General features: G+C 38.1%; 1 protein-coding gene across 5 annotated transcripts in view; it reads right to left on the bottom strand.

Moving 5' to 3' along the window:
* Positions 1 to 27,167, bottom strand: part of LOC111347088 (uncharacterized) — a 68,197-nt gene that overhangs the window by 1,745 nt on the left and 39,285 nt on the right. For all 5 annotated transcript variants that reach the window (XM_088733206.1, XM_088733203.1, XM_088733205.1 and 2 more), the window contains exons 27-45: positions 25,989 to 26,156; positions 21,709 to 21,852; positions 21,005 to 21,245; positions 20,581 to 20,726; positions 19,592 to 19,831; positions 13,920 to 14,188; positions 13,327 to 13,435; positions 12,654 to 13,001; positions 11,669 to 11,698; positions 11,142 to 11,259; positions 3,676 to 3,747; positions 3,407 to 3,478; positions 2,833 to 2,904; positions 2,455 to 2,526; positions 2,288 to 2,359; positions 2,030 to 2,101; positions 1,849 to 1,920; positions 1,277 to 1,354; positions 617 to 1,001 (exon numbers count right to left, since the gene is read on the bottom strand). In XM_088733206.1, coding sequence (XP_088589332.1) covers positions 617 to 1,001; positions 1,277 to 1,354; positions 1,849 to 1,920; positions 2,030 to 2,101; positions 2,288 to 2,359; positions 2,455 to 2,526; positions 2,833 to 2,904; positions 3,407 to 3,478; positions 3,676 to 3,747; positions 11,142 to 11,259; positions 11,669 to 11,698; positions 12,654 to 13,001; positions 13,327 to 13,435; positions 13,920 to 14,188; positions 19,592 to 19,831; positions 20,581 to 20,726; positions 21,005 to 21,245; positions 21,709 to 21,852; positions 25,989 to 26,156 — 2,780 coding nt within the window. The remainder of the gene's footprint in view (positions 1 to 616; positions 1,002 to 1,276; positions 1,355 to 1,848; positions 1,921 to 2,029; positions 2,102 to 2,287; positions 2,360 to 2,454; positions 2,527 to 2,832; positions 2,905 to 3,406; positions 3,479 to 3,675; positions 3,748 to 11,141; positions 11,260 to 11,668; positions 11,699 to 12,653; positions 13,002 to 13,326; positions 13,436 to 13,919; positions 14,189 to 19,591; positions 19,832 to 20,580; positions 20,727 to 21,004; positions 21,246 to 21,708; positions 21,853 to 25,988; positions 26,157 to 27,167) is intronic.

The following is a 27,167-nucleotide window of genomic DNA, read 5'->3' on the forward strand; positions in this document are numbered from 1 at the left end:
TTGATTACCTGTGCGGAAAATTGATACTTTAAAGGCAACCCTAGAAAAACGATCATTTGTCTCCTGTGTTTCTTTCTTTGTCTTAATACAAACACTACCGAGACTGATAATTTGACTCTGATGTCTCAATGCCGTTTAGTATAACCCTCTTAATCAAGGCTATGTCAGCGATCCAGTTGTGTCCGTATCGGCAGATTTGACCATAATAACCTTGCAAAAATTCTGGAACTTAATATCTAAAACGTAGACCGCTGGATCCAAGATACTTTAGTGCGTGCCAGGGATTGCCTTCTTGCGAGGTGTTCCACACGCGCCATTCCTTCTTTTTTCTTCTTTTTCATCCCCTCTTTTTAGAGACTTACGTCTTGTTTTATTTTGTGGCCCTCCACCTGTTTGCCATGAGCAAGGCATTATGGTCCAACCCTTCGTTTCTTAAAAGGTACAGAACTCTCGAAAATTATGAAGCAACCATCGAAAAGCCTATAAAATAGCCTAGTGTAGTACCTTCAGTCATCCGAATCTTTTTCACATTGTAGCCCGTCGTTTCATTTAAAGTAAGAAAAATTAATGACTTTTGAGGACAAGGATTAAAAAAAAAAAACAGACACAAAATTACCTCACCAGAGAGCATGGACAAAGCACCCGTCACCTGACACAATGTACCACCTCTCCACTGCACGTCATGCTCGAAATACTCTCCCTGCCAGCGAGTGTCCTGTACAGCTAAAATAATGAGGTAGACACCCATAAGAAAGTCGGCCACTGCCAAGTTTTTTAAAAGAAAGGACTGAACTTTGCTGTCTTCGCCATAGAAAAGCCTCCAGAAAATCACTGACAGATTGCCGACTAACGCTACAATGCCAAGAATCCAAAGGCAGAACCTAATGATTGGGTTCTTCATCATATCCTCGCAACTGGAAAACTCGTTTTGAGGAGTAACACACATCAAGCCCTCTGTAGCTTTTTTAGCATAACAGCAGACAATGAAGCTGTCCAATGATCTAGTTAAAAAAAAGAAATAATTGTTATATTGGAAGGATGGGCAACGTCATTATAGTTCGGATTATATTTCAAATTCACCCTCAGTTCATATGGGTGTGGGAGACTCACGAAAAGAGACGAAAAAATCTGTTCCAGTTACATTGAAGTTTTCACCCAGTGTGGGAAGAAATATGTCCTTAGCACTGGTGAAGATGGCGTGACATGTCAAATAATCATTGATTGATGAATTTTAATGCCTCGTGTGCAAAGGACCTGGTCACTTTAGCATACTTACAAAATCCTCAGTTTCACCAGACCCTCGAAGATATCTGTCGCAATTTCACTTTCAAGAATGCCATTTTCGTGAAGACGACTGTGAAAGTATTACATACTTCAGTAACATACTAAAATATATAATTATGAGCAGATGACATAAGCTCTATTCTGCCACTTTTGTCGTTCTCGAAAATCCATGGCGTAGTCATTTTCTAAAACTTTTGATATCATCGAGCCATGTCATAAATGAGAAAGGAAGAAGCACTTTATCGACCAAGATTAACAAACTACTTACGTGGGTGTCTATGTTTTCTGTAAGATGAAAACGTAAAACTCTTCTTGTCGAATAACGAAAAAGAGCCGTTTTACATTTAAACAAAGGTTACAAACGCTATTCTTACTCCCCACACCCTACTCTTATGACAGAGAGAATCAAACCGTCAATTTCATGACTGGCTTAGGCACGACCCTCGTGTCCATGATCACCGAACAAAATTAAAGACTAATCTCTTCATTTTAAGCGATTTAACTGATTGAGATACATCACATATATGTATTACCTAAACATAGCCACAAAAACGATAAACTTACAGTGCTGTGAGTGATACCAAGCCAATGAACACTCCTTTAGAAAGTCGTTTCAGTCGATTATTGTGCAAATGTCTGAACGCCATAGAGGAAAAAAAAAATATTTCTTTTAGGAAAGTACTATTTGGTAATCATTGTATGAGCTGCTATTACCAATTCTGTAAGGTAACAAAGCAAAACTTACAAGTATTTCAGTCGTGAGAGAGACGCAAATGCTTTTTCTTCAATCATAGTTATCAGGTTGTGATTAAGATATCTGGAGAAAGGAAAAGAAGTATAGGGACGTGAGATAACCAAATATTCATTTATCTCTGTTTTGGCAAAGCAAAGAGCAACAATCAAAATCGGAAACAGCTAAATCTAACTTTTCTTTTTTATAACCAATGTTCATTCTACGTACAACCGGAAGGGCAATAGACAAGACAACTTGGAAAACACTTACAGATGAGTTAAGTGTATTGTGTGTTTAAAAACGTCTCTCTTGACCTGTCGGATACTGTTGGATCGCAGGCTTCTAAGAGTAAAATGAAAAGAAAGCAAATAGCAACTTTCACAAAAATGAAAATAGTTTGAATCCATTTTGATTCTAACGTCTTTCACGCCACTCACAAGATTTGCAAGTCTGTCAAATTGTCGAAAACGCCTTCTTGAAGGTGAGCAAAAAGGTTTTCTCCAAGATCCCTGCAAAATACAGTAATAGAAATTTTTGAAATTTTTCATCGTATACCGCTCTTTCTGCAAGAAGCCAACGTTTGAATATTTTAACCAAAGGTGTATTTGATGAACAGACCAGTATTATGGGTATCCCACACGAAGAGCGAATCAACATTAGAAAAAGTGTTGTTATATAATCTTTTAAGTAAACTGATCGGAAAAGTTGTCGAAAAATGACATTCATGCAGTTTGTCATCTATAAAAAATTTTTATCATTTTTTTCCATTCATATGACTTACTTCGCGTCTCAGCTATTTAACGTTATTAACTCACAAGTATTGAAGCCCCGTTACTTCTCCAAAAACGTCACCATGGAGGTCCCTCAAGAAATTATTGTTGAGTCTCCTATGTTAAAATGCAAGAAAGCAAAGGTTATTCAAGCTCGTGTGAACGAAACATTATGATTCAAGCGGACATAAAACTTATGGTAAACATATCAAAGTCTTTAGCAGCACATTCCTCTTTGTTAATGAGCAAAACACATCCAGTACGTTACAAATGATTATTTTTCGTCTCATATGTTTTCTTGTATGATTCTATTGCAAAATTCCATCGGATTTTGCTTGGATAACAACTACAACTATTTTATCCTTGGGTTTTGCTGGATAACAACTATACCGAACAGGTAGTGACGCAAGAGCTCACGTGATACTAGCAAGTGATGGGTTCTCGGTCTCCATAGTTTTATTTTACTTTTAGAGTTAACTAATACATTTCAGAGTTTAACCTTCAGTCTCAGCCACAATTTTGGATGAAGGTCGGAGAGCTGACGTGGCCTTACATTGCTGGACTTTACGGTCAAACATTCCACGAATTACACTTACAGGGTTATTTCTAAGCAACTTACAACGTTTCTAGAGATGATAAACCTTCAAATGTTCCAGATTCCACTTGAAAAATTTTGTTGTGGCCTAAATCTCTGAAATAAAAGAGTGGGATAGTTGATGATTGGCAAATCAAATGATGCATACTTCAAATCCCTTTATGTACGATTGGGGTTTTGTGTTTTTTATATTTGGCATGATTAAGTGTGCTGTGATACCTATCATATGGAAAATGAATCTTTTTGATAGCCGTTGGAACTTTCAAAGATCAAAGCAAACTCTGTTGACTTACATGTAGGTAAGAGATGACAGAGAGTAAAAGTCTCCGTTCGTCAGGCGTGTGATTTTGCTTCCAGCAAATAAACTGAAAGAGATTAAGAAATAAATTTCGCCTGAGTACACTCATGGTTTTAATGGGTAGGTATAGTCATGGAGAACGTTGGAAAGAAAATTTATGTTCACCATCTGAAGGAGCGATCCCTTTTCGTACAAATATTCTCTGGGGAAATGCCTCCTAACTATCTTACCAAAAGGAGTTTAAGGAAAGGAACTAGCGGTCCGGCCTTGGTATTGTTTATACAAGCCCCCACTTCAAACCAGCTTTAAGCTGAACTTAGCCAGCCTGTCTAAATATCACAAATAGATAAATACATAAATATATACATAAACAACAAGCTTTAAAGGAAGTCAGTGGAAAATAAAATAATCAACAAGATATTCTTCACCCTGAAAAAAATGATTCGCATATTCATTTCAAATGGGTGTGAGCATAAAGTACACATGCACCAGAGGAGGTAAAAAAAACTATCGGCTTCAGGGTTTACCATATTCTCTTAAAGAGCTTGACTAACGCGCACAGAGCGCTGTAGCTCCGCTATGTGTGCTCAAAAATTTCTTTTTTGTTCATTTGCCAAACATTGTGCGGCAAGCCCAATCCCTGAACTATTTAACTGGGATGGAGTTTTTAATTATTTTACCATGAATTATGTCCGGCCGTGATTGAACGCAATTAATTTACCAAATGCTGGAAAGGTGACAATCGCTGCTTTTACCCAAATAAATTTGACAAAACAACTTAATCGTTGAAAGCACTCCTCCTAAAAAAAAAAATACTTATCGAATCACTTCACGTTTTACCTGACTGGAATTACTTTATGACGCTTGACATTTAAAAGTTTACCCAGGAATTCATTTGTCCCTCAAATCATCTCTACGCCATAACGCATTATGACCTTGCTAACAATACGTATGATGTATATGAGCACGATCCTTCGCAGTAAAGCACTATTTGAGCAATAGTGAAAATCAGACATATGTTTCATATGTTTGTTGTTGTTTGATTTATCATCTACGGGTTTATGTCGAATTAATTTAATGGCCTGCTCCCAGTTGGCTTGTTAGCTCAATTGGTAGAGCGCTGCACTAGAATCGCAGAGGTCAGTGGTTCGAATCCCGTACAGGCCTGAAATTTTTTTCAGGTCTGATTTTCACTATTGCTCAAATAGTGCTTTACTGCGAAGGATCGTGCTCATATACGTCTCATAACCGCAGTTCACACATATGTTTCATATGTTTTTTGTTGTTTGATTTATCATCTACGGGTTTATGTCGAATTAATTTAATGGCCTGCTCCCAGTTGGCTTGTTAGCTCAATTGGTAGAGCGCTGCACTAGTATCGCAGAGGTCAGTGGTTCGAATCCCGTACAGGCCTGAAATTTTTTTCAGGTCTGATTTTCACTATTGCTCAAATAGTGCTTTACTGCGAAGGATCGTGCTCATATACGTCTCATAACCGCAGTTCACACATATGTTTCATATGTTTGTTGTTGTTTAATACGTATGATGCACGATCCTCGCAGTAGAGAGCGCTATTTATGCAATAGCGAAAATCAGCCCTGCAAAAAATCAGGCCTGTACGGGATTCGAATCACTGACCTGTGCGGTACTAGTGCAGCACTCTACCAATTGAGCTAACAAGCCAACTGGGAGCAGGCCGTTAAGTCGATTCGTAATAAACCCGTGATGATAAATCAGATACAATGAATATATGAAGTTCATATATTTTCGTACAGGCCTGATTTTTTTTTTTTTTTTTTTTTTCAGGTCTTATTTGCGCTATTGCATAAGTAGCGCTCTCTACTGCGAGGATCGTGCATCATACGTATCTACAACCGTAGTTCAAAATATATGAACTTCATATATTTATTGTATCTGATTTATCATCACGGGTTTATTACGAATCAACTTAGCGGCCTGCTCCCAGTTGGCTTGTTAGCTCAATTGCTAGAGTGCTGCACTAGTATAGCAGAGGTCAGTGGTTCAAATCCCGTGCAGGCCTGATTTTTTTCAGGTCTGATTTTCGCTATTGCATAAATAGCGCTCTCTACTGCGAGGATCTTGCATCATACGTATCTACAACCGCAGTTCAAAATATATGAACTTCATATATTCATTGTATCTTGCTAACAATGTTAGCAGAGGAAACCAATTATGGCTAATTGACATCTGCCACTAATCTTCATTGGAGGTTATTCATGCATCATCAGGTAAATTATATTCTAGGTAGATTATCGACCAGGAGAGAAAAGAGATAGGTTGGGTTTCGTTAAATCGTTTTTTTCTCTTTTGACTAAAGTGAATATTCGTAAAGTCAACTTTATCCCAATTTCGCGTAGGTGAGGGTGCATCAATTGGATCAATCTTGCAATTTCGCTGAAAAATATGTAGGCAGATTGTCTTGCACTCAATGCGCTGTACGACACTTGTTAATCAGCATACATTTTAAGTTGTCAAGGGAAGATGTAATACACGTTTTCTTGACAGGTAAACCTAGAAAACGTCAACTTCAGCGTGCATCCAAAGGCTCGGAATGAGGTACTGCCATGAACTGAATGACCATCAATCAATTAAGAAAGTGGATAAAAATATAAAGGGAAAACATTATCGTATAGGAAACGAGTGACAAAAAGCCCTTATCGGCAACAAAACTGTTTTCACATTAACATTTTTAACCCCCTTTATACATCATTTAAAACTCTTTTTGCCTTGCTTACTTATCCTTTTCCTCCCCACTTCCCACAAAGACTGCTATGCTTCATTCGTAAGATCCTCTACGACAAACAGGATGCAATGACTGGCGCAAGGTCTTTCCCGCAACTTTGGCATAAGATGTAAAGTTCGTAAAGCTAGGCATATTAGGGAGACAAGGTTTCTAGGAATAAACCATGTGATTTGGCTGTACTTCATGGAGTAATGGCTTTTAAGTTTAATATTTTAATTGTTTATTTTTATTCTCATTTTTAGGAGAAATGCGAGTTTTAGTAGTTCCTTCATCGACTTTTGTTTAGCTAGTTTTTGTAGATTGACCAGTTTTTTCGAAATTAAAAGTGAAATTTTCCAAGCTATCCGTGTCCAATCATCTACTGAGAGAACTATAGCGTGATCAAAAACTGTTATTTGGCGTTTTAAAAGTTTTATTGAAACACGCGACAACCAATTATCCGTAGCACTTAGAAATAAGTGCGGTTTTTCTCCACCATTTTATTGAAAACGACGGTGGAGCTAAACAAAGTGCCTGATAGAGTGACCAAGGTTTGCCATAAAATACGCGGGAATAATAATCCCGTTGATGAAGACAAATGGACCATCCGCGAGTTCTTACAAACCTGCTCACATTTAAAATAAGGCAAAGTGAAAAATCTTTCTTGTTAAATGAGTTACATTTACCAGACAATTAAAAATCATTTCCATATCACAGGCATCACAGATGCCCCCGTTTAAAAACAGAGGCTTTACGTATCATGGACGGTGAAGCTATATAAAGCGCCACAAAAAGTGACCAAGGTTTGTAATAAAATGCTCCGGCGAAGGGCTAACGCTCGAAACGTCAGCTTTTGTAATCGTTACGGTGGCCAATTTACCATTTCAACTTTGTTGATATATCCAAATTATTTCGTTACCCCCACTGACGCAGCCCCAAACAGTTTCTTTAGAAACTATCAGCCTTAAGCCATTTATTTAAGACAGGTAAAGGAATACTTGGCAGTTTGGCTTTTAAAGAAAACAACTGAGTGAAGGAAAGCGAAAAGCTTTTAATTTTCCAGGACAATTATCGCATTTCACGTAACTTTTAAGAGTCAATTTCCAATAAAATACTGGTAGATTTTTAATAAACGGATGGTTGTTTCATGTCCATCTTATAATTGAACTGTTTTGGCAGGAAAAATATATCAAATATCAAAGTAAATGAGCGACTCTGAAAAAGAGGGATTTTTCTCTCGTCGTCTCAAAGCGTCTTAATGGACTAACCTAACATATGTGATATCTCAATTCAATGTAACGTGGAATTCTCGCCCACTCTCCGTTTCAATCAAAATTAAACTTTCATGATTCCCGTTCACCTGTCCAATCCTAAATCATCAATAGTACAACCAATATGATGCACGACAACGATAACAGACATTTATCATTAACTTGGTCAAAAAAGTATAGAAAGCATACTGTAAAGATTTATTGTAACATCCTTCCACCTTATCTTCATTACATGTAAATGTGAAAGCTTTATAGTCGCCTGAATTCCTAATGTATCTTTATACCTTCTGTAACACGTCCTTAGCTGCTGAAGATAATGTCATGTAATAACAGCTTTAACATGAATAAAATCCTATACCTCCTACAAAAAAACCCTGAGTGTCTCGGAAACGAAGTAAAAAAGGAATGAATGAGGTCGAGTTTCGTTTCCAAGAAAAATGGGTTTTCAAATTTGAAGATTATCTTAATTCGTTCTTTTCTTTCCATTTCATCTCAAGCTCCGAAGCACGGAATCTAAAATCTCCATCTTTCTACTTCTAGCACTTCAAAGACAATCTACTTGTCTTCCAGAAGTGCAGTATCCTCGCTCAGAAAAAAAGAATGGACTTTTGGAAAAAATAAAAAAGACTACTTCGATTCATAACCTCTTTATATTCCAAGTAATTCTGGTATATAAAACAGGAAAGTTCGGTGATTCGATAATTCTTGTATGTTTTCTTGTACTCTCCATTAATCTCAAAATTGTGCAAGTAACTTTATGCCATTACGCTGGCATATTTCAATTTTTTATCAGCCATTACACCATTTTCTACCAAAAGAGAGACTTTACTTTCTTTTTTTTTTATCTACACAGATACTGAAGCAAAAACTTCCCTTCCTCGAAGTTGATGAATGTGTGGTCGTCGGGAAGGGGCTGTAACCACAAAGGAGCTGTCAACATTAAGATATCAATCAATCAAATAATGAATCACCATCTGTTCGCTTAAGGTTACTTACCGCCTTCGCGGGTGTCATTCGGGAAAAAATACGTTCAAGAAAACCCTAAAAAACTAACAGGTAAGAAATGAAAATTCGTCATGGAATCCTCACTAGAGCACTCGAGGAAGTCCGCCCACATGTGAAATTCCACAACAATTCCAAAAGCAAAGCATTGGAAAGGTTCATAGGAATATTTCAAGCCAATGGAAAAAAAAAACACAAAAGTTGGTTAAGAAAACAGCAATTAGAAGAAAAAGGCGTCACAGCTGAATACTTCTATATGGCCTCTTGCATTAGATTCTTTACAATTTAGCATTTGTAATTTTGCTCCAAAATTTATTACGCTCTGCTTGCAACTTTTCTTTGGTGCTCTACTTTGTCCAAAATGCTTACCGTGTGAGGAGATCACATTATTTATATCCATCAACTCGGCGGTTTTTCTATTTATCGACAGCGGGATTGCGGGAGCTAGTCATTCTACAAGATATATTCTCATTCTCCTTCGAATCCATGACTGCTCCTACTGACTCTGTAGCGTGTCCACGAACCTTTAGTTTGGGTGCATTTCATCCTAGCATTGGAAATCTTAAAATGTGTTGTAAGATTGTCGGTGATAGCCTATTGATATCTCTCTATATATTAACACGAACACTGCAAGTCCACTTGTTGACACGACAAGTTTAAAGAGTTTTATTTATGTGAAGAATAAAAGTCCTATATTTAAGTTCACAAAGCAACCAGGTGGACGATCAGACATGATTTGATGCTTCTCTGGTTTAAAGTTTTATTGAATGATTTAACGGAGAAGTTAATATCCACAGACCCAACGTTTCGCCACTTCTCTATTGCCTTCATCAGGGGTGATCTAATCGTTGCAAAAAGCGTCCTTTTATACCCTCACTAATTAGCTGTCCTTTTTCTGGCGAGGTGTAGATAGACATCAGTTAGTAAGACGCCATCATCACAATTTAAAGGAACGTGGGAAGAGTTGGACCTTATTCCTGTTTCTAACGCACTCTTAATCATTGACAGATTCCCCTCCCCATTCAATGTTGGTTAAAAGTTCATGGAATCACTCTACAACACTGTTTTGGGGAGAAGGGGGCGAAATAGGTTAATTCAACGAAGGAAAAAGAAACAAAACTGAAGTAATATGGGGTTTAAAAGATCAATCTGTCGACAATTTTGTCGTCCATTGTCTTAATGACCCTATCAGAAATTTCTTTAAATGAAATTTAAAGCGAAGTATGTCTTAATATCGTTTTATCTACTTTACTTTCGACTGATTGAGCTTTAATGTGGACAGCACTCAGTACACTCTATTTCGTATCGATCCTGTAGTTATCTTGCGACGTTGCAGTCGAGTTTTTAGGCTCAAGAAACTTTTGGTAACATGGTTTTTCAAGGGAAAATCTCTGAACAAGCCTGTGCACTTGTGCGAATTGCACAAAAGTATTAAGGCGAAACATTAACAAAAATCGCGGAGAAGTTTGGCCCCCTCCACCTTTCATAGGATTTTAAACGAGATAAAACGAACAATAAGAAGAAACTAAAAGTAAAAGGGGCTAGTCAACCAAGAAAGTTGGACAAGTGCCAAGACCGTCACCAATTGACGCAAGGGAGATGCTAATTTCCCTGTTAAGAGACTAATGGGAAGAGAAAATTTCAACATTTCACAAGTTTCTTTTAGAACCATTCAACACTTCCTTCATTCGATTTTGTCGCCGATTAGGTCACACGAAGAAAATATAGCTTTACTAGCCAGTCAAGAACAGGTGCTTCAAATTGATGATGATGATGATGAAAGAAAGTGCAGACGGCCTTTTTGTATGGGACATAACGCGGGTGGCGTTAATGGGAAGAGAAAATTTCAACATTTCACAAGTTTCTTTTAGAACCATTCAACACTTCCTTCATTCGATTTTTTCGCCGATTAGGTCACACGAAGAAAATATAGCTTTACTAGCCAGTCAAGAACAGGTGCTTCAAATTGATGATGATGATGATGAAAGAAAGTGCAGACGGCCTTTTTGTATGGGACATAACGCGGGTGGCCACTGGCTACATGTAGATCGAGCTAAACAGCAAGGCTTCATGATTGTGTCATTACGCTTGCATTCCTTTTGAATAGTCACAACATTCGTTCGACCAACTTTGGGGACAATTTCTTTGCTTCAATGGCCCTAGAAAAAACTGAAATTTATTTGAAATAAATTTCAAATAAATTAAATTCTACCGAACAGGCGTTCCAAAGGCGATTTTGAATGCGACTAAGGGCGAGACTTTGAAGATTTGTTATCCGGAGAAGAGGAAATGATCAATGCGGGCTGTGATCAACGGATCGAGTCAGCAAATGAGGGTATCTTCTACTCGATTGTTCGCGGCTTTCTTTTTAAGTTAAGCTAAGAAATATCAGCTTCGTATGTTAAAGGAAAAGTGAAAAACAACTAAATCAATCGTTTGACTTACAGGACTGTAGTAAGGCCAGGTATGTTCCGTGGTATACTTTCCATGTATTCTGCCCCTTCCAACACGTAGTGCGGCGGTGGTCCTTTAACCATGTAACATGCACAACCCAATGGACAATCTACGCAAAGAAAGTACATTAAGTTTTATATGTCACCAACACTGCTAAGTTTTTCTAGTCGTTGCAATCTAAAATTAAAAGTTCCCTTCACGGTACCAGAGTCATAAAAAAGCGAATTCAAATAAATTATGAGCCACACAGTTTGGAACCAAATAAGCTATTCACCGAGACCTTTTCCATTTGCCGATTTTATTTTTTCCTTCTTTTACTCGATATAACTTGAGAGTTCCTAGACATCCTCTTTCTTAGAGAATAAGTACCTACATTTCAAATTCAGTGAGTCTGCCCTGTTAAAGAAATGCTCATTCGTGCGTGAACGGACCAATTAACACTCTAAAATAATTTCCTAGTTAAAAATGGTTCGCGGATGAGTGAGGCTGAGGTCGAAAAATAAGGAAGAGGCTATTACCTGGCTTCATCCAACATTTATCCCTCTCATCTGAAAAGCAGATCGGAAGGATTACCATAGCTTTGCAGTGCTTACAAAAAATTAAGATATTGGACTTTCCGCATGTCGTTTCGTTGCTGTTATGTCTTGAATGTCAGCACGTTGACCGATCACGCAGATTTGAGGTTGGAACTACATGAGGATCCTACATTCTTGTGGCGCTTTTTATTTCGTTATCTCGTGATAGTGAGTAATATTAGACAAAAACATGAATTTTTCACATGAGACACAAAAGAGCAACAATCATATTTCACATCGGGACAAACCTCGCAAATGAATCTGAATGTCAGAACGTCTCTGTTTCACCTCAAAAATTAAATCCAGACAATTTTTGATAAATCCCAAACGTTAAGAATTGATAAATCAGTCTTTTTCTTTCAGTTGACAGGTTAACGGCGTTTCAAAAGTATAAAGTTTGTTATTCACATACCGGACGATGAAAAGGTTAGATTGAGGGAGTAACAGAACAGAGTTTTGAGGTTAATGGAACGGTTACATATTCTTGCTCAAGGATATGAAACTTACTTGATATTTGCAAATTGTCTTTATATATTTGAGAAAATTTCGGTACCCTGTTTGCAATCGATAAAAAACGTTGAATCTTAAAAAAGCGTTTGCAATGAACGATGAGACCCCACTACCCTTTGAGCAATTGGTGAAAAATGGAAGGTATCCAGGCTTTCTTGGGAGAAAAGGGATATCATAACAAAGGTTTTTCATGAATAGCGAGAAAAGTGGAGCACTGATTATGCATCTGCAAGATGCAAGCCATTGGATCATTCATGGATCATGAATTATACTCTTAGGGGGTCAACGTTTCCGCAATTGAGCTCTGCTTCAATTTTTCTTTGCACTTAGAATTGCCTCCAGAGGTCTTGAACAATACTTATTTTGTTAAAATAAGTTCCTTAGGACGATGTATTTCGTGAGCAAAAGGGCTTTTTACCTTTCCTCATTTCGTAGTAAACTTTGAAACCCGTCCGCACCCCTTTGTTATCAGATTTAAACACGACAAGCAAATTATTAAACGAAGATTCCAGCATTGCAGGATACGTATGACCACAAAATCTGCCAAGCGAAGTAGAATATGTCGAGTTGCCGTCAAATACTTCGACATAATCATTTAAACATTGAGGTTCTGTTGCTTCCAGGTGAAAGTAAAGAAATTCAAGTCTGATTACGAGACCAATCGGAGCGGTGATGCGCCATTCACACCAACTGTCGTTTGCGTAATATCCGGGGTAGTATGGTGACACGATATAACCACTTTTGTCCGTAGAGAGCTCCCTGCAAGCTGGAGATGAATTATTTTATAAAAGGTTTAGTGCGGTAACGTTGTAGTACAATCGTGTTTCTTGTTTTCTAAAGAGTTGGCGTCAGAAGATGCAGTTGTCAGAGAAGAAGAAAGATTTATCATATATATTTTGGGTATACAAAAATCCTTGATTGACCAAGCTTGTTAGGTCAAAATGGCTGGATATTAGCCTCAATCTTTCTTTGCGCTTTTCTGGACGTCGACTTTGTCTCATTCCAGAAAAGCCCCAGAAATGAACTCAGCCAATATCCAGCCATCTCGACCTCACGCTTGGTAAATGATGCATATATTTTGTGGACTTCACCTCTTCTTGCAGCCGCTTCTGGCTCTGGGGAACAATAACCATCAGTGAAGTAAAGTGCTCCAATGGAAATAAACCCTGTTCGGTCTTCCATATTTCCTTCAAAAATCAGCTGTAACAAAAGAAAGCGAGAGTGCACTAAATTTTCTTCAGTAGGTGAAAGTTGAAATGAACTCGAAAGTGTAATTGTATTCCAGAGCTACTTTAGCTGACGTAGTTGTCACTCTCGTAGTGAAAAACACGATAGAGTAATAAAGCTGTGCACGTGTACGAAAATTACACGGACAGGAAGTCTCTTTATCCTTCGTTTCAAAATTTCCTAGTGAAAATTGAAGGCAAATTGTGACCAGCCGTAGCAAAAGTTCTAGCCACAAGCTTTTTGTTTGTTCGTTTGTTTCCTATGACAAAAAATTACTTACGGCTACGTTACACCTAGTAAAATTATTAGATGCCCATTTTCTTCTTCATGCGAATTCATTTTGTCATTCAAGAAGATAAAATGAACAAATATGGCCATAAATATTCAATTTTATTCACAGTTTATGTTTACCATTAATCATTTTGTGGTTATTTCGATAACATTAAAATAACCTTACTTGGTGTTCTGTGACCCCAGTCACTGACACTTGTCCATACTGCCAAGAGTCGTCCCCTGATGAGTCTCCTTGCCAAATTGTACTTTCCTTTGAGATGTTCCCTGTTATTTGGTAAAGCCGTAAGTTGTTTTTTCCTGCTCCAAGAATCATGTACCGAAATTTCAGGCATCTACCATTACCATTCGCTGATCTGTTATACCATGGGCTCCATACACGTGCATGTTCTGTTGTAATGTTTCTTGAGAGAGGAAACGCCGCAAGGCGATCACCTGTGATGAAACATGCTGGGCCTTATTTACAGTCAAACTAAGTGAAGCGTACCCCTCAGGATTACATTAATGATTTGATTATGAGAATATTGAACTCGCTAATCGTTTCAGGAGCCCAATAACGAATTGAATATTTGAACATGGAACCCGCTAACCGTTTCAAGAATGCAATAATGGATTGATTATTTGAATATTGAACCTGATAGCCGTATTCGTTTTGAAAAGGCGCGGATCATTGTTCAAATCAGAAGTCCATTTCTGATTGGATTACGCAAAGACGTGATGATGGATCGGAACTATTTCAACATGGCGTCAGACATGGCGGGAAAGGTGAGTTCTAGTGTTGTGTAGAACTTCTTGTAAATGTTGTAAATGGGATGTTATCGAGAGCTTTTTTCGCCTATTTAGATAGATAGATAGACGTTTATTGAGAAGAATACCTTAATAGCAGCTGGAAGCTGAATTGCAAAGGTGTACAAATTATGTAATAGAACTATACAATAAAATCAAACCTAAAAGGGAACTAATTTACATATACAATTGTAATAAATGTTAGTTAAAATGTCTTGCGCTTGCTGGAATGAAAGTATCTCTGAACCGATTTGTTTTAAAGGAAACTCTAAATGGTCTGCGTCGTCGTAACTCCATAAGTTGATCTCGGTTATCGAAAGGCAGTAAGTGGTACAAACAATCCAAGGGATTGGAGACGATGTTGTTAAAGAATTTCAAGCAAAGGTCTTCTCTCCGATCCCTTAGGGTTTTCAGCTCTGCCATCTGAAGCACTTCTCTATAATGATTATCATAACGGTATATAATTTTCAAGGCTCTCTTTTGGACACGCTCTAAACTTAAGCTCAAATAATTGGGGAGACTATAATGGTAGACCTGACATCCATAAAGTAAGACAGATTGAATACAAGCAACATAAAAATTTACTAATTCTAGTGATGGTACCTTAGCTCGCTCTAACTGAGTTAAAATGTAAAGGCGCTTAGCGGCCTTTTTAATCGTCTCAGTAACTTGAGTGTTCCACTTGAAGTTGTCTTGAAAATACACACACAGTAATTTCACGACACTAACGGCACTAACCTTAGAGCCATTAATTTCTATGAGATCGTAGGAAGGAGGGGAACGCACAAAGGAAACTCTTAGCTCATTACATTTTTTTGGATGGAGTTGAAACGAGTTGAGTGTTGACCAGGTAGCTACTTCGTTTATCATAGACTGAGCATTGCTAGGACCACCCTTACTTATGATTTCATACACTGTCGTGTCATCTACATATTTTATACAATCACTGGCTGATGGTACTTTCAAATCGTTTATCATAACCAAGAATAGCCGCGGTCCCAATTTTGTTCCCTGCGTACTCCTGCTAGGACCGATCCCCACTCTGAGAGACAATCATGTGCAAGTTTGACCCTTTGTTTCCTATCTTTAAAGAAGGCTATTATCCAATTAATGATGTAAGGGTTGATGTTGTAGGTCGAGAGTTTCGATAGCAAGAGGCTGTGATCTATCAGATCGAAGGCTTTTCTATGGCCCAACGCAAAGATCCGCACGGTGTTCCCCGTTCCGTCTGTTGCTTGCGCCCAATTGTGCATCAGATTTATTAATGCGTGCGCGGTGGAGGATCTTGACGAACTTGTAGAAATTCTTGTGTGTATTTATGGTCGATAAAAATAGTTTACGGGCTAAGCCATCGCAAGACTTTTTTTATTTAGTTAATATTTGCGATCGACTGTTTTTGCAGTGTTTTTACAATGCAGTTTGTTCATTTTCAGGATTCCTCGTCAAATAGAACGATCTTATTGGGCTTCAGAAATGGACCTCTAATTTGAACAATGATCCGCGCCTTTTCAAAACGGATACGGCTATCGGGTTCAATATTCAAATATTCAATCCATTATTGCATTCGTGAAATGGCTAGCTGGTTCAATAATCAAATAATCAATTCATTATTTCAGTCTTGAAACGACTGGAGGGTTCAGTATCCAAATGATCAATTCATTAATGTAATCTTGAGGGGTACGCATCATTTAGTTTGACTGTAAACGAACTTTACCCGTCCTTTGTTCAGTAAAACCGCTTCTCAGTGATCTTTTACTTGCCCAGTTTTTAGATGGTGAGAAAAAATCCTTTTAGATAACTCTGGAAAAATATTTGTTTCCTTAAAAAAAACTGCTTATTCTAGACCTCCGGATCAAAATGATGCCCAACATTGTGGTCAAACCTAGACTTTGCTCAGAATAAGCAGTCATTACAGCCGTAATTTGTAAGTGAGTGTATGTAGGTATGTATGTATGTATGTATGTGTGTATGTATGTATGTATGAGGGTCTAGATGGGGCTGACTGAACACAGACAAATGGCCAAAATTTTAACTGAGAACTAAAAAATCGCAGAAAATCTAAATGACAACTGACATCTGTGGTGAGTTTTGACTGACAACTGACAAAAGACCGGATCGCCCAAAATACCCTTAAATCTGGATGTGAAATAAGGATAGTTGATGTATTTTGTCCAATAAACGTACGTTTATTATTACATATCAGTAGGAGTACGCCAGAATGTTGTATTTTGCTAATAATTACCGTATGGACCATCCACAGGAAGGTCATAGGTCTGTTAAGTGATCTTTGATGCTAAAATCGATCGTAAATTTATGCGATGGTCGTCAATGCTGATATTTTAAAGACTGTTGTAAGCTTTTACCGAATTTATTCGGAAACGGTGTTTGATCGTCACAGAAGCTGCATTCCTAATAATGATGTAAACACTGTACTCGCGATGAAAATGCACCTTATTTCGTTCCTTTGTCTAATGGGGTTGTCCAGTAAATATGGTCGTGGAGATTTTGTTTAATGAAACTTTATCACATGGCTCCGAAATCAGGAGGGAAGAACGAATTCGGAAACTCGAAGCTTGTCCAGGTTCGCCTTCCTTTAGAAAAGCTAACTTCAATCTATGCTGCTAATGAAACATTCTGTTATGCCCAGAGAGGAATTATACAAGTGACATTACATTGCAATGGAGTTGGCATTGCTGGTACCGCGTACACTGACTCGAGAGATCGAAAGGTAAAGTTCTTCTGTCCTTCTGAGAAAAACGTTAAAACCTCCATGGGTTATTTTCAGAAAGGAGCAAGTGATGAAACGGATGAAACGTGTTCTTTTACGCAAGTTCGTGGCATCTATTCAAAGGAGAAGGCTTTATTCGTATCAAATCCTTGGAAGTCTCTATAACAGTTTGGTATCAGAGCCAAAGAATGGAGGAAGCACACGTCTCTTCAAGATTCCCTAGACAAAGTATCGTATGTGAATGACGACATCACAAAGACCGTTTCAGAGGTGAAACAACGGTACAGTATAAAGGAAACCACAGTGACCAAAGACCCTGAAGGAAATATATCTGATAAAACTCGTCTCAATTAAACATCTCAAAGAAGGAATGCGCCGCCTGCTCAACAGCATAGCTTCAATCAATAACGATTATCTCGAAGACATTGGATTGTGTACACTACTCACAGCAGTTGTTGAGAATCTATTCGCAATTTCCCATTTTAATCATGAAACCTTCTCCACATTTTAGTATTCCCAAGACTTTGGAATAATTACCAAGGAGTCGTTGAAGAGAGTAACAAAATGGGCAACCAAATATTTTATTTATGAAAAATCAAACTATCATGTCCCTCAGACCAGTATGAAGTTCGCAAATGCCAACAGAAGAGATCAAACTCTGAGACTGAAAATGTTTTGAGAAAATTTGTGAGGAAGTATCTCCCGTTGGACACAGGACAATTCAGGAGGAAACTGCCAAGGTCAAGGCAGGGGTTTTTCCACCGGCCGTCTTCACGAAGCAAGATTCCACCAAAGTGGACCTTTTGGAAGGACTAGGGAACGATTTTAACTCTGGAAATCGGCCAGTAGGGCTCAGCAGCGACAGTGGAACCGTTCAAGCTACTTCGGGAGGTGGGAATGTGAGAGATGCCACATTTTTTGACGACTTTATCGTTGAAGTGACAATTGCTGAGGTACGAGCTTAAGCAGAAGAATATGACACGGACGTAGAAAACGAATTTTCTGACCGAGAGGATGAAGATACTACCCCAATTACGGTTTCTACATCCGGGCGCCCCATTCACGCCCATTTTTGCTTGGACTTCGAAGGTACGCAAACAGTAGATATCTCTAATAACCTAACTGAAAAGAAGACAGAAGAACACTCCTTTCCGATCATTTCGTCGGAGCAATCGACACATTGTAAAAAAAAACATAAAACCAATACATTGTGCTAGAGGACTCTTCACAAGTTTGCTCTCTTTCTGACAGTCTTCTTTCCAACATTTCGACCGGCTAATTGGTGGAAAAGGAGTGTTTCAATGTTGCGCACGGGCAATCAAAAGTTTTTGTGCAGAAGAGTTGTAACTTACTTAAACACCCCTTAAAGAAAGATTGAAAGTCACTTAAAAGATCTTGGAATTATTTTATTTCAGAATTGAGAACAAAATAGTTCTTTTTGTAACAATTTTCCACTTAATTTTTGAGTTTATGCTGTGTGCTTTTTTAGTCAAAAATAGGGTCGGAAAGTAAGATTTAACTCGCCAAGTTATTTCTTAACAGTCATTTAACTGACAAATGACAAATGGCCTAAAATCTAACTGTCAACTGATGAATGGCCGAAATTTTCATTGACAACTGACATTTGTAACCCCCCCTCCCCATCCAGACCCTCATGTATGTATGTATGTATGTATGTATGTATGTATGTATGTATATATGTATGTATGTATGTATGTATGCATGTATGTATGTATGTATGTATGTATGCATGCATGTATGTATGTATGTATGTATGTATGTCAAGCTCTATTGGGCAAGATCAAAAAATTAAAATATACAAACATAAAGAGTTAAAGCCCCGAAAGGGACACACAGACCCATGCGGGCTGTCTACCCCAGGAAAATATTATAATTTAAAATATAGACCAAAAAATAATAAATTGTAGTAGAAGTGAGAGGAAAATCTAATTGTCGGAGAATCTAATTATAATGAGGGGTCAAAGCAGCAATACATGGAAAAACCAACAGGGAAAGGGGGCCCAACCGAAACCAAAACATAAAAAGTATAAATAACAGGGTCAATGAGCGAGAAAATTCCATCACCTTAAAACAACAGTACATTTTCGATCCCGTGGTGAGCAGTTATGTAAATTAATTGGTTGAAAAGAGGTAAAATAGTTCAAATCTCTCAGGACGGACTTAGTACATAAACGTAACCGCCTTTATTTTGTTTTGGTGACAAAATGGCCTTAGTGGTGACAAGAGAAAACTCTCTCTCTGAAGACGCTACTGTTTGTTTTAATTTCCTATAAAGTACTATATGGGTCTGTGCATCCACCTACCAGTCACGTCTCGACATGAGGAAGTATCGTAATGAACGTGGGCGTCTCCTATCACTCCACTACGCATGCTCCTCCAAGCCTTGAGATCACCGTCCCTCCTTTCACACCCTAAAGACATCCGTTGAATTTCTTCCTCATCGAGTACACCATCCCATAGGTTAAGATCACTTATACTACCAAGAGCGTCTTCTTTTGTTGCATTTTTCACATCAGGGCAACGGACAATAAGGCGACCTACGCCTAGTAAAGGAGATGAATCAATAAGCGTACTCCCCTCAATATATTGGAATACATTGTTTGTAGGGTTCGAGATGCTTGGGAGTGTTCTTAAAAATTTCAATTACAACAAAAAACATAATATGAATTAGTTATCGATACATTCAGTTCTTAGTTAGCCATTTTCCCTAAACCTAAGGAAAGCAACTGTTTTATTATAGTTAATCAGGTCATGATGAGAATATTTGCAATTTTTTTAACTTACCAGTTCCTTTGTAAGCCATTGACGCTGAGGTGGATAGTTTTTTATGTATACTTAAAGTGGGGGATAATATAGCGCAAAGAGATGAATTTTACAATATTTTGTCTGGAAACTACTTGGAAGTGCATAGCAAAGGATGTTATATTTTGAGTAGTCAATTAGAGCGACCTCTTCCTGATGATAAATGAATCACTTAACTTTTATCATCAGCAGTGGAAATAAAACTGTGTTTAAGCAAATCATGATGTGTTTGATAGTTATTCATCGAAATGCAACTATGACATTCAAAGAATCATTGATTAGTTATGAGTCAGTATCCATCCAGTACATATGCATTAATTACCATAAGATTTGGTAATCCGTGAAATGTTGAAAAGCATATATAGATATTAATTAAAGTTCACCTTTCAGGGTTAGAAGCAAGAGTTTTTCCCTCGTTTATTTAAGCCCATTTAAGTGATATCGAGGTTGGACACTTTTAAAGAAACTTATGTTTGCTGCTCAATAGTACCTCTGATATGGACAAAGTCGATGCTAGACTCAGCCGTGCTGACGAGTTTCAGTCCGTCGACAAAAACTTTGAGGAATCCACCAAATGAAGACCAGGTCAGACAAACATGATGCCACTCCTTATCAACCACAAATGATGGGACCTCCCTGTGGTTAAAAGCGGAATTTTTTTCTCTATCAAATTATTTTGAATAAACAAACCACAATCTCATCGCCCAAGATTTACATCCAAACTACCCAACTGCTTCAATTAGAGCATTCTCGCTATAAATGGACAACGTTTGAGCAGTTTTGGATGGACATTTTAAATCATCTACGAAGAAGAGCACTGAAATATAATTCCAGTAAAGAAGCGGTATTCCAGTATATAGTGGTCCACTGACCTAAGATTTCGGTTCATTTTTTTAAGTATCAATACTACTCACCATTTCTGTTTCAGGACAGTAACTGTGATGGTGCTATTGAAATGTATTCCAAGGGCTGGTTTTTCTGGACAATCTGCCAATTTCGTCCAGTATGTTATGTCAACGATGGATTGGTTTGTTTGGAGCCAAACACAGACAGTTACAGCTTTCAAATCATTTTCGAATACAATTGGAACTGTTATGTTTCCAAACTGGAATAGTGGTAAGATAACTACGAATTCGTCCTTCTTTTCAGATGTCACTGCGTACAAAACCAAAGTGTACTAGTGAATATTTTGTCCTAAGATGTAATATAACTTAAGATTTTTACAAGGGAAGGCTATTTTCAGCATGTAAGTTTAGTTTTGTGCGTCATAAAGACGAGTAGGTCTCTTTTCCTAAATTCAGTCAAAACTAGAGGAAGTCAACTGGGATTAGAGCGAATAACTTGGCACCGAGTGGAAAAAAGACTTGGGATCAAGGAAGGTAGAAAGGCCAGGTCCTCAGCTCTTCATCCTGGTTTAGACTAAGACGCCGGTCTTGGGGTGAACTCGGTTTTGAATCGTGCAGCAAACTAAGTGAAATAGACGAAGCGTGATTATATTGAAAGAACCGACGGATTATGTTTCACAGTTCATTAGCCATAAGTAAGGGTGCACTATTTAACGAAATTATCATGATAACATACGTTTTCAAATTATCTTAACGCATTTTCATTATCGTACCCTCAAATGCTTTATTAGTGACATTTAATCCTGATTTGAGTTCCTTTTTCCAATCTTCAGTTTCTTCACGACTGACGGTCTGCCACGTAGTGTAACTGCCATGAACTTTCCACTGACACAGCTCTCGACCAAGGCCACAGTAATCTGTAAGTATAGCTGAACTTTGTAAAGGATTTGCATCCAGCGCATTTAATTAATCAATATGGAAACAATCCTTTACCTTCTTTGTTTGAACGAATATTTCAATCCATAAAGAAGCAGTATAACTAAAACCACAAGTTTGTGAATTATGCTGCGGCATTTTAAGAACGGGTCTCTGTAAGAATCAAACATCTTGGGAAATGAAAATTTTCAACCACCCTTCCGAATTTGCATGCAGTTAGGCACTCAGGAGGGATGCACAAAAATGCCCTTTTTAAAGGTTGCAGCACTCTTGTTGCCAAGGTAGCGACAGGTGCTTGCTCGAGGCCTGGGACCTCATTTTCACGCAAAAACATCTAAAAAAAAAGAGTAAAAAGTTTATTTCTCTATCTCAAACTAAATACAACACTACAGCTTCGCATTTCTACCATATATAGCGACCCTACTTGTCTTCACTTTGGTGCGTTCAATTTTCCCTGAGAATGAATGTTAACATACCAATAGATTATTTATCTCGGTACAGTTTCGGTCATTTTTGATGTAGGGTAAAACAGAAAAAACGTTCATCTGAATTTCTCCAAAAGGCCACCGATTCTGGAACTGAAACTACCCACCTAGCTGCTCATAATATTCTAGTTTCTAAATATGTAAACATCTCTGCGGGCCAGACTCTACTTTTCATAGGGGCAATTCGCGAACGAAGCTCAAAAATCAGATTTTGCATAATTTGGCGATGTCCACATCTAATGTTCTCAACAAAAAACGTCTCAGACAAAGGAAACGTGCAAGGCTTGGAAAAAATGTTATCTTATGAGCAATATCCCGAAGAGATTTCTCGCCCCTGGTTGTCATCTTTCAAAAAAGTTGATCAGCCTTCATGGAGGGTTACTCGACATAACTACAAACATATCGTGTTCAAAGCGTGTGCATACCATCCATATTCCGAGTGTTGCACCTTCTTTCACGAGAACTTGAGCAATCTAAAATCTTTTGAAGATACACTGTTATACTTGAATGTCATTTGAAACATATTAAAGTCGGCTGATCTATACGAAACCATCCCATCACAGGTCCTTTGTCTTAAACGTGTACGTTATCACGATGGCGTGACACTGTATTTCTGCATAAAGTTTCCATCGGTCGCTCCAAAGAAGACGAGAAATGGACATTTTTCGATATTTCAACAGATCTCCGCGAATTCTGAAGTAAAATCAACCAAAAACATAAGAAAGGGAAGAGGAAAACTTTGATTGAACACTCGTAGACACTGAGAACCCGAGAGCATAAATCGCAACTTGTCAGCGGTAGTACTACATGGAAAACCCAGTTGCAGCATAGGCAACTTGTACGACTCGCACGAAAACCATTATAAAGTGGAGATTTTGAACAACTAAGTATATCCCCGCAGTACAGCAAATGGAACAGGGATTTCATCACGATCAATTTCCAAAAATTTAGCCTTTTTCAGGGAGTCTCTAGCATGACCGAAAGCTATCTTGACTTTGAGCCTTGAGATTTACTGACTTCCCTTGATAATAAAATGCTATGGTAAGTGCCTACAAAATTACAAAGGTTCCTTTGTTGGTTTCGTTTTGACCATGGAGTACAGAATTGAACTAATTAATGCTGTCACTGACGAATCAACGGGCACGATGTTCTCAGGTATTAGCTTGATAATCTCCACAGACAAACGTTATTGGACCGAATGATCTCCTTCTTCTTCTGGTGAGCCGGCTACCCAGGGGCAAATTAGAGACCTTTGACTTCCTCTCGTGTAAATCACCGGGAGATTGCGTTATATTCATCTTTCTTTAAGCTTGTAAAAGAGATCCAGGAGAAAATTATGGAAAATAATTGTAATAAAATCGCTCTTCCTTTTCCTGAAGGACCTGAAGCAATCCAGATTACATTTTAACCACGGGGAGTTTCGTTCCAGTGACGAGCTATGATTTGTGTGTGGATAATGAGTAGTTTGATAGGTGGAATTATGACATTATGATCTCATTAAATCTTTATATCGAACTTTGTTATGATTTTTTCCTTATTAGGACATGGAAGGAAACATTGATTGACTCGATTGCAATGCGGCGGTTACAAGTCTCCCCTCATCATACTTTTTGCAAATTTTCTAACAATTTTCTAACAGTTTTCAGATGATTCGAAATATCTCAGTTCCAGTCACTAGGAAATAACTGCTACCCGAATCTGCTCTTTGAAAGGGAATGCCTGCGTCGTACAAATAGCTAATGTTGCAATTGGGTTTTACATGTAGTACTACCGCTTACGAGTTGCGATTTATGCTCTCAGATTCTCAGTGTTTACGAGCGTTTAATCAAAGTTTTCCTCTTGGTTTTTTTTTTCCGTTGTTTTTACTTCAGAATGCGCGCAGATCTGCTGAAATATCGAAAAATGTCCATTTCTCGTCTTCTTTGGAGCGAGCGATGGAAAATTCATGCAGAAATACAGCGTCACGCCATCGTGGTAAAGTTCACGGTTTTGACAAATGACCGGTGATGGAATAGTTTCGTGTAGATCACCCGACTTTAACATGTTTCAAATGACATACAAGTATAACAGTGTATCTTCCGAAGATTTTAGATTGCTCAAGTTCTCGTGAAAGAAGGTCCAACACACGGAATCTGGATGGTATGCACACGCTTTGAACACGATATGTTTGTAGTTACGTCGAGTAGCCCACCATGAAGGCTGATGAACTTTTTTGAAGAAAGATGACAACCAGAGGCGAGGTTTCTCTTCGAGATATTGCTCGTAAGATAACATTCTTTCCAAGCCTTGCACGTTTCCTTTGTCTGGGACGTTTGTAGTTGAGAACATTAGATGCGAACATCGCCAAATTATGCATAATCTGATTTTTGACCTTCGTTCGCGAATTGCCCCTATGACAACTAGAGGCCGGCCCGCAGAGAAATTTACATATTTAGAAACTAGATTATGAGCAGCTAGGTGGGTAGTTTCAGTTCCAGAATCGGTGGCCTTTTGGAGAAATTCAGATGAACGTTTTCCCTGTTTTACCCTACATCAAAAATGACCGAAACTGTACCGAAATAAATAATCTATGAGAATGTTCACATTCGCTCTCAGAGAAAATTGAACACATCAAAGTGAAGACAAATGAGATCGCTATATATGGTAGAAGTACCAACCTGTAGTGTTTTATTTAGCTTGAGATAGAGATAAACATTTTACTCTCTTTTTGAGACGTTTTTGCATGAAAATGAGGCCCCAGGTCTCGTGCGAGCAGATGTCGTTACCATGGCAACAAGAGTGCTGCAACCTTTAAAAAGGGCATTTTTGTGTATCCCCTTGAGTGCCTAACTGCATGCACAATTGCAAGGGGGGTTGAAAATTTTCATTTCCCAAGATGTTTGATTCTTACAGACTCGTTCTTAACTATGCTAAAATCTCGGGGTACATGTAAAGATCAACCCAACAGGAAGCGAGTATTTAGTAAATAAACCCCTTCGGGGGTAGGTAGGTTGGCTGATAATGTCCGCGACTGCGAGATTGTCCGAAAATTTAATATTAGGCCGAGAAGAGAAGCAGCGAGGGCAAATATGAAATTTTGAGGACGATGTCTCAGCCAAGGACAATATCAGCCGACATACCAGCAAGCCAGAACAGGGTTTATTTATTTGATAACCCTCTCATTAATTTTCACATCACAAGTGAACTGCACGTAAACGCAGTAAAAAAGCGAGTGGTAATCTGATGACGAATGCGCGTGATTGACGAAAGGAAGCAAAAAAAGACGATTTTGGTTTCCTTCCATGGAAATAGGAGAAAGGAAAAGATGAGACTCTTGTGTTGACTATGTTTCTTTTTCATGGAAAAAATCGGAGGACAAATATCGAAGCGGACGGGGATTATTGCATAATAACTGCCCTGCGATTTTACACCACGTGACGTAAAGTAACCAATAAAATTGCGCCAAAATTAATGAGTGGGTTATAACTACAAATAGGTGCTTCTCTTTGCAAGACCCAAAATATTGCTACTACATAAAAAATAAATCAAATTGTAAATACATCTGTTACTCGATGTCGCAGTACAGCGCTATTTTGAGGCTCATTTCTTTTGAAGGACCGTAATTACAAATAGTCGACCAACTATTGTATTACCTTTGCAGAAGTCCCAGTATTCTACGCCTTCTATCTCGTAGTACATGCTTGTTGCGCACCATGGTCTTGGCTTTTCTGGTGTCGTGATACAGGAAGAGTAGGTCTTGTCGTTGTACTCAAACGGAAAGGCACAACATTGTCCACTTTCTGTTGTCCAAAGACATTTATCTATAAAATGAAAGAATAAATCTTCTAATTATAACGATGAACATATCTTTCCAAGTACTGAATGCCATTTGCTTAGCATTCTCATGTGACCCGCTTATTGTTATTGGCCTTCTTTCTGGGCTAAAAGTCTAATGCTCCGATTTGATTGGATAGCTTCGTAATACTTAGGTCAACGTTTTTGTTGGTTAGTTCCAAAGTGTGAGAATTTTTGAGGTGCATAACTGTCAATTGTCATCTTTTCTTAGCTCTGCTTCAGAGATGTCTAGTTAACAAATTCAGTTTTAAGATTGAAAATCTTTTAGACACATCTACTTGTGCACGTTTCCGTATGGTTCTAAAGAGGTTTTTTGAATTTTTTGTGTGTGTTTGTGTGTTATAACATCATCCAGAGACGAAAATGGTGATTTAAGGCTCAGAGACTCCACTCAATTTTATTTGATTGAGTATATCGTGAGTTTGCGTTAACATTTTACAATAAAAATCTGCGATAAAATATTAGAAAACATTACACGACGTTTCGACGTTTCCAGAACGTCATTATCAAGTGAGAATAAATTAACAAAACTAAGATATATATAGATGAGAAAATGAATAAATTAAGAGTCATTGAAAATCAAACAAAGAGCTCAGCCTTAGTGGAGGTCGCTCTGGGTATTTAAATTAGGTACAACATCTCGTTGACCAGGCAATCCCATTTCGTGCTGCATTTTTTAAGCACCCGAAATTGTTCCCACGAGCATCTTTCAGCTGATGACCAATGGCAGAATATCGATGATCAGCACTGCGTTGAAATAGATGGCGTGTCGTATATCCGACATTATTTGAATCGCACAAATCACATTTATAACAATAAACACCCAAAGCGACTCCATTAAGGCTAAGCTCTTTGTTTGACTTTCAATGATTATTCATTTTCTCATCTATATATATCTTAGTTTTGTTATTTCATTCTCACTTGATAATGACGTTCTGGAAACGTCGAAACGTCGTGTAATGTTTTCCAATATTCTA

This window comes from Stylophora pistillata, chromosome 9 (genome assembly GCF_964205215.1).
Source record: "Stylophora pistillata chromosome 9, jaStyPist1.2, whole genome shotgun sequence".
Classification (NCBI taxonomy): domain Eukaryota; kingdom Metazoa; phylum Cnidaria; class Anthozoa; order Scleractinia; family Pocilloporidae; genus Stylophora; species Stylophora pistillata.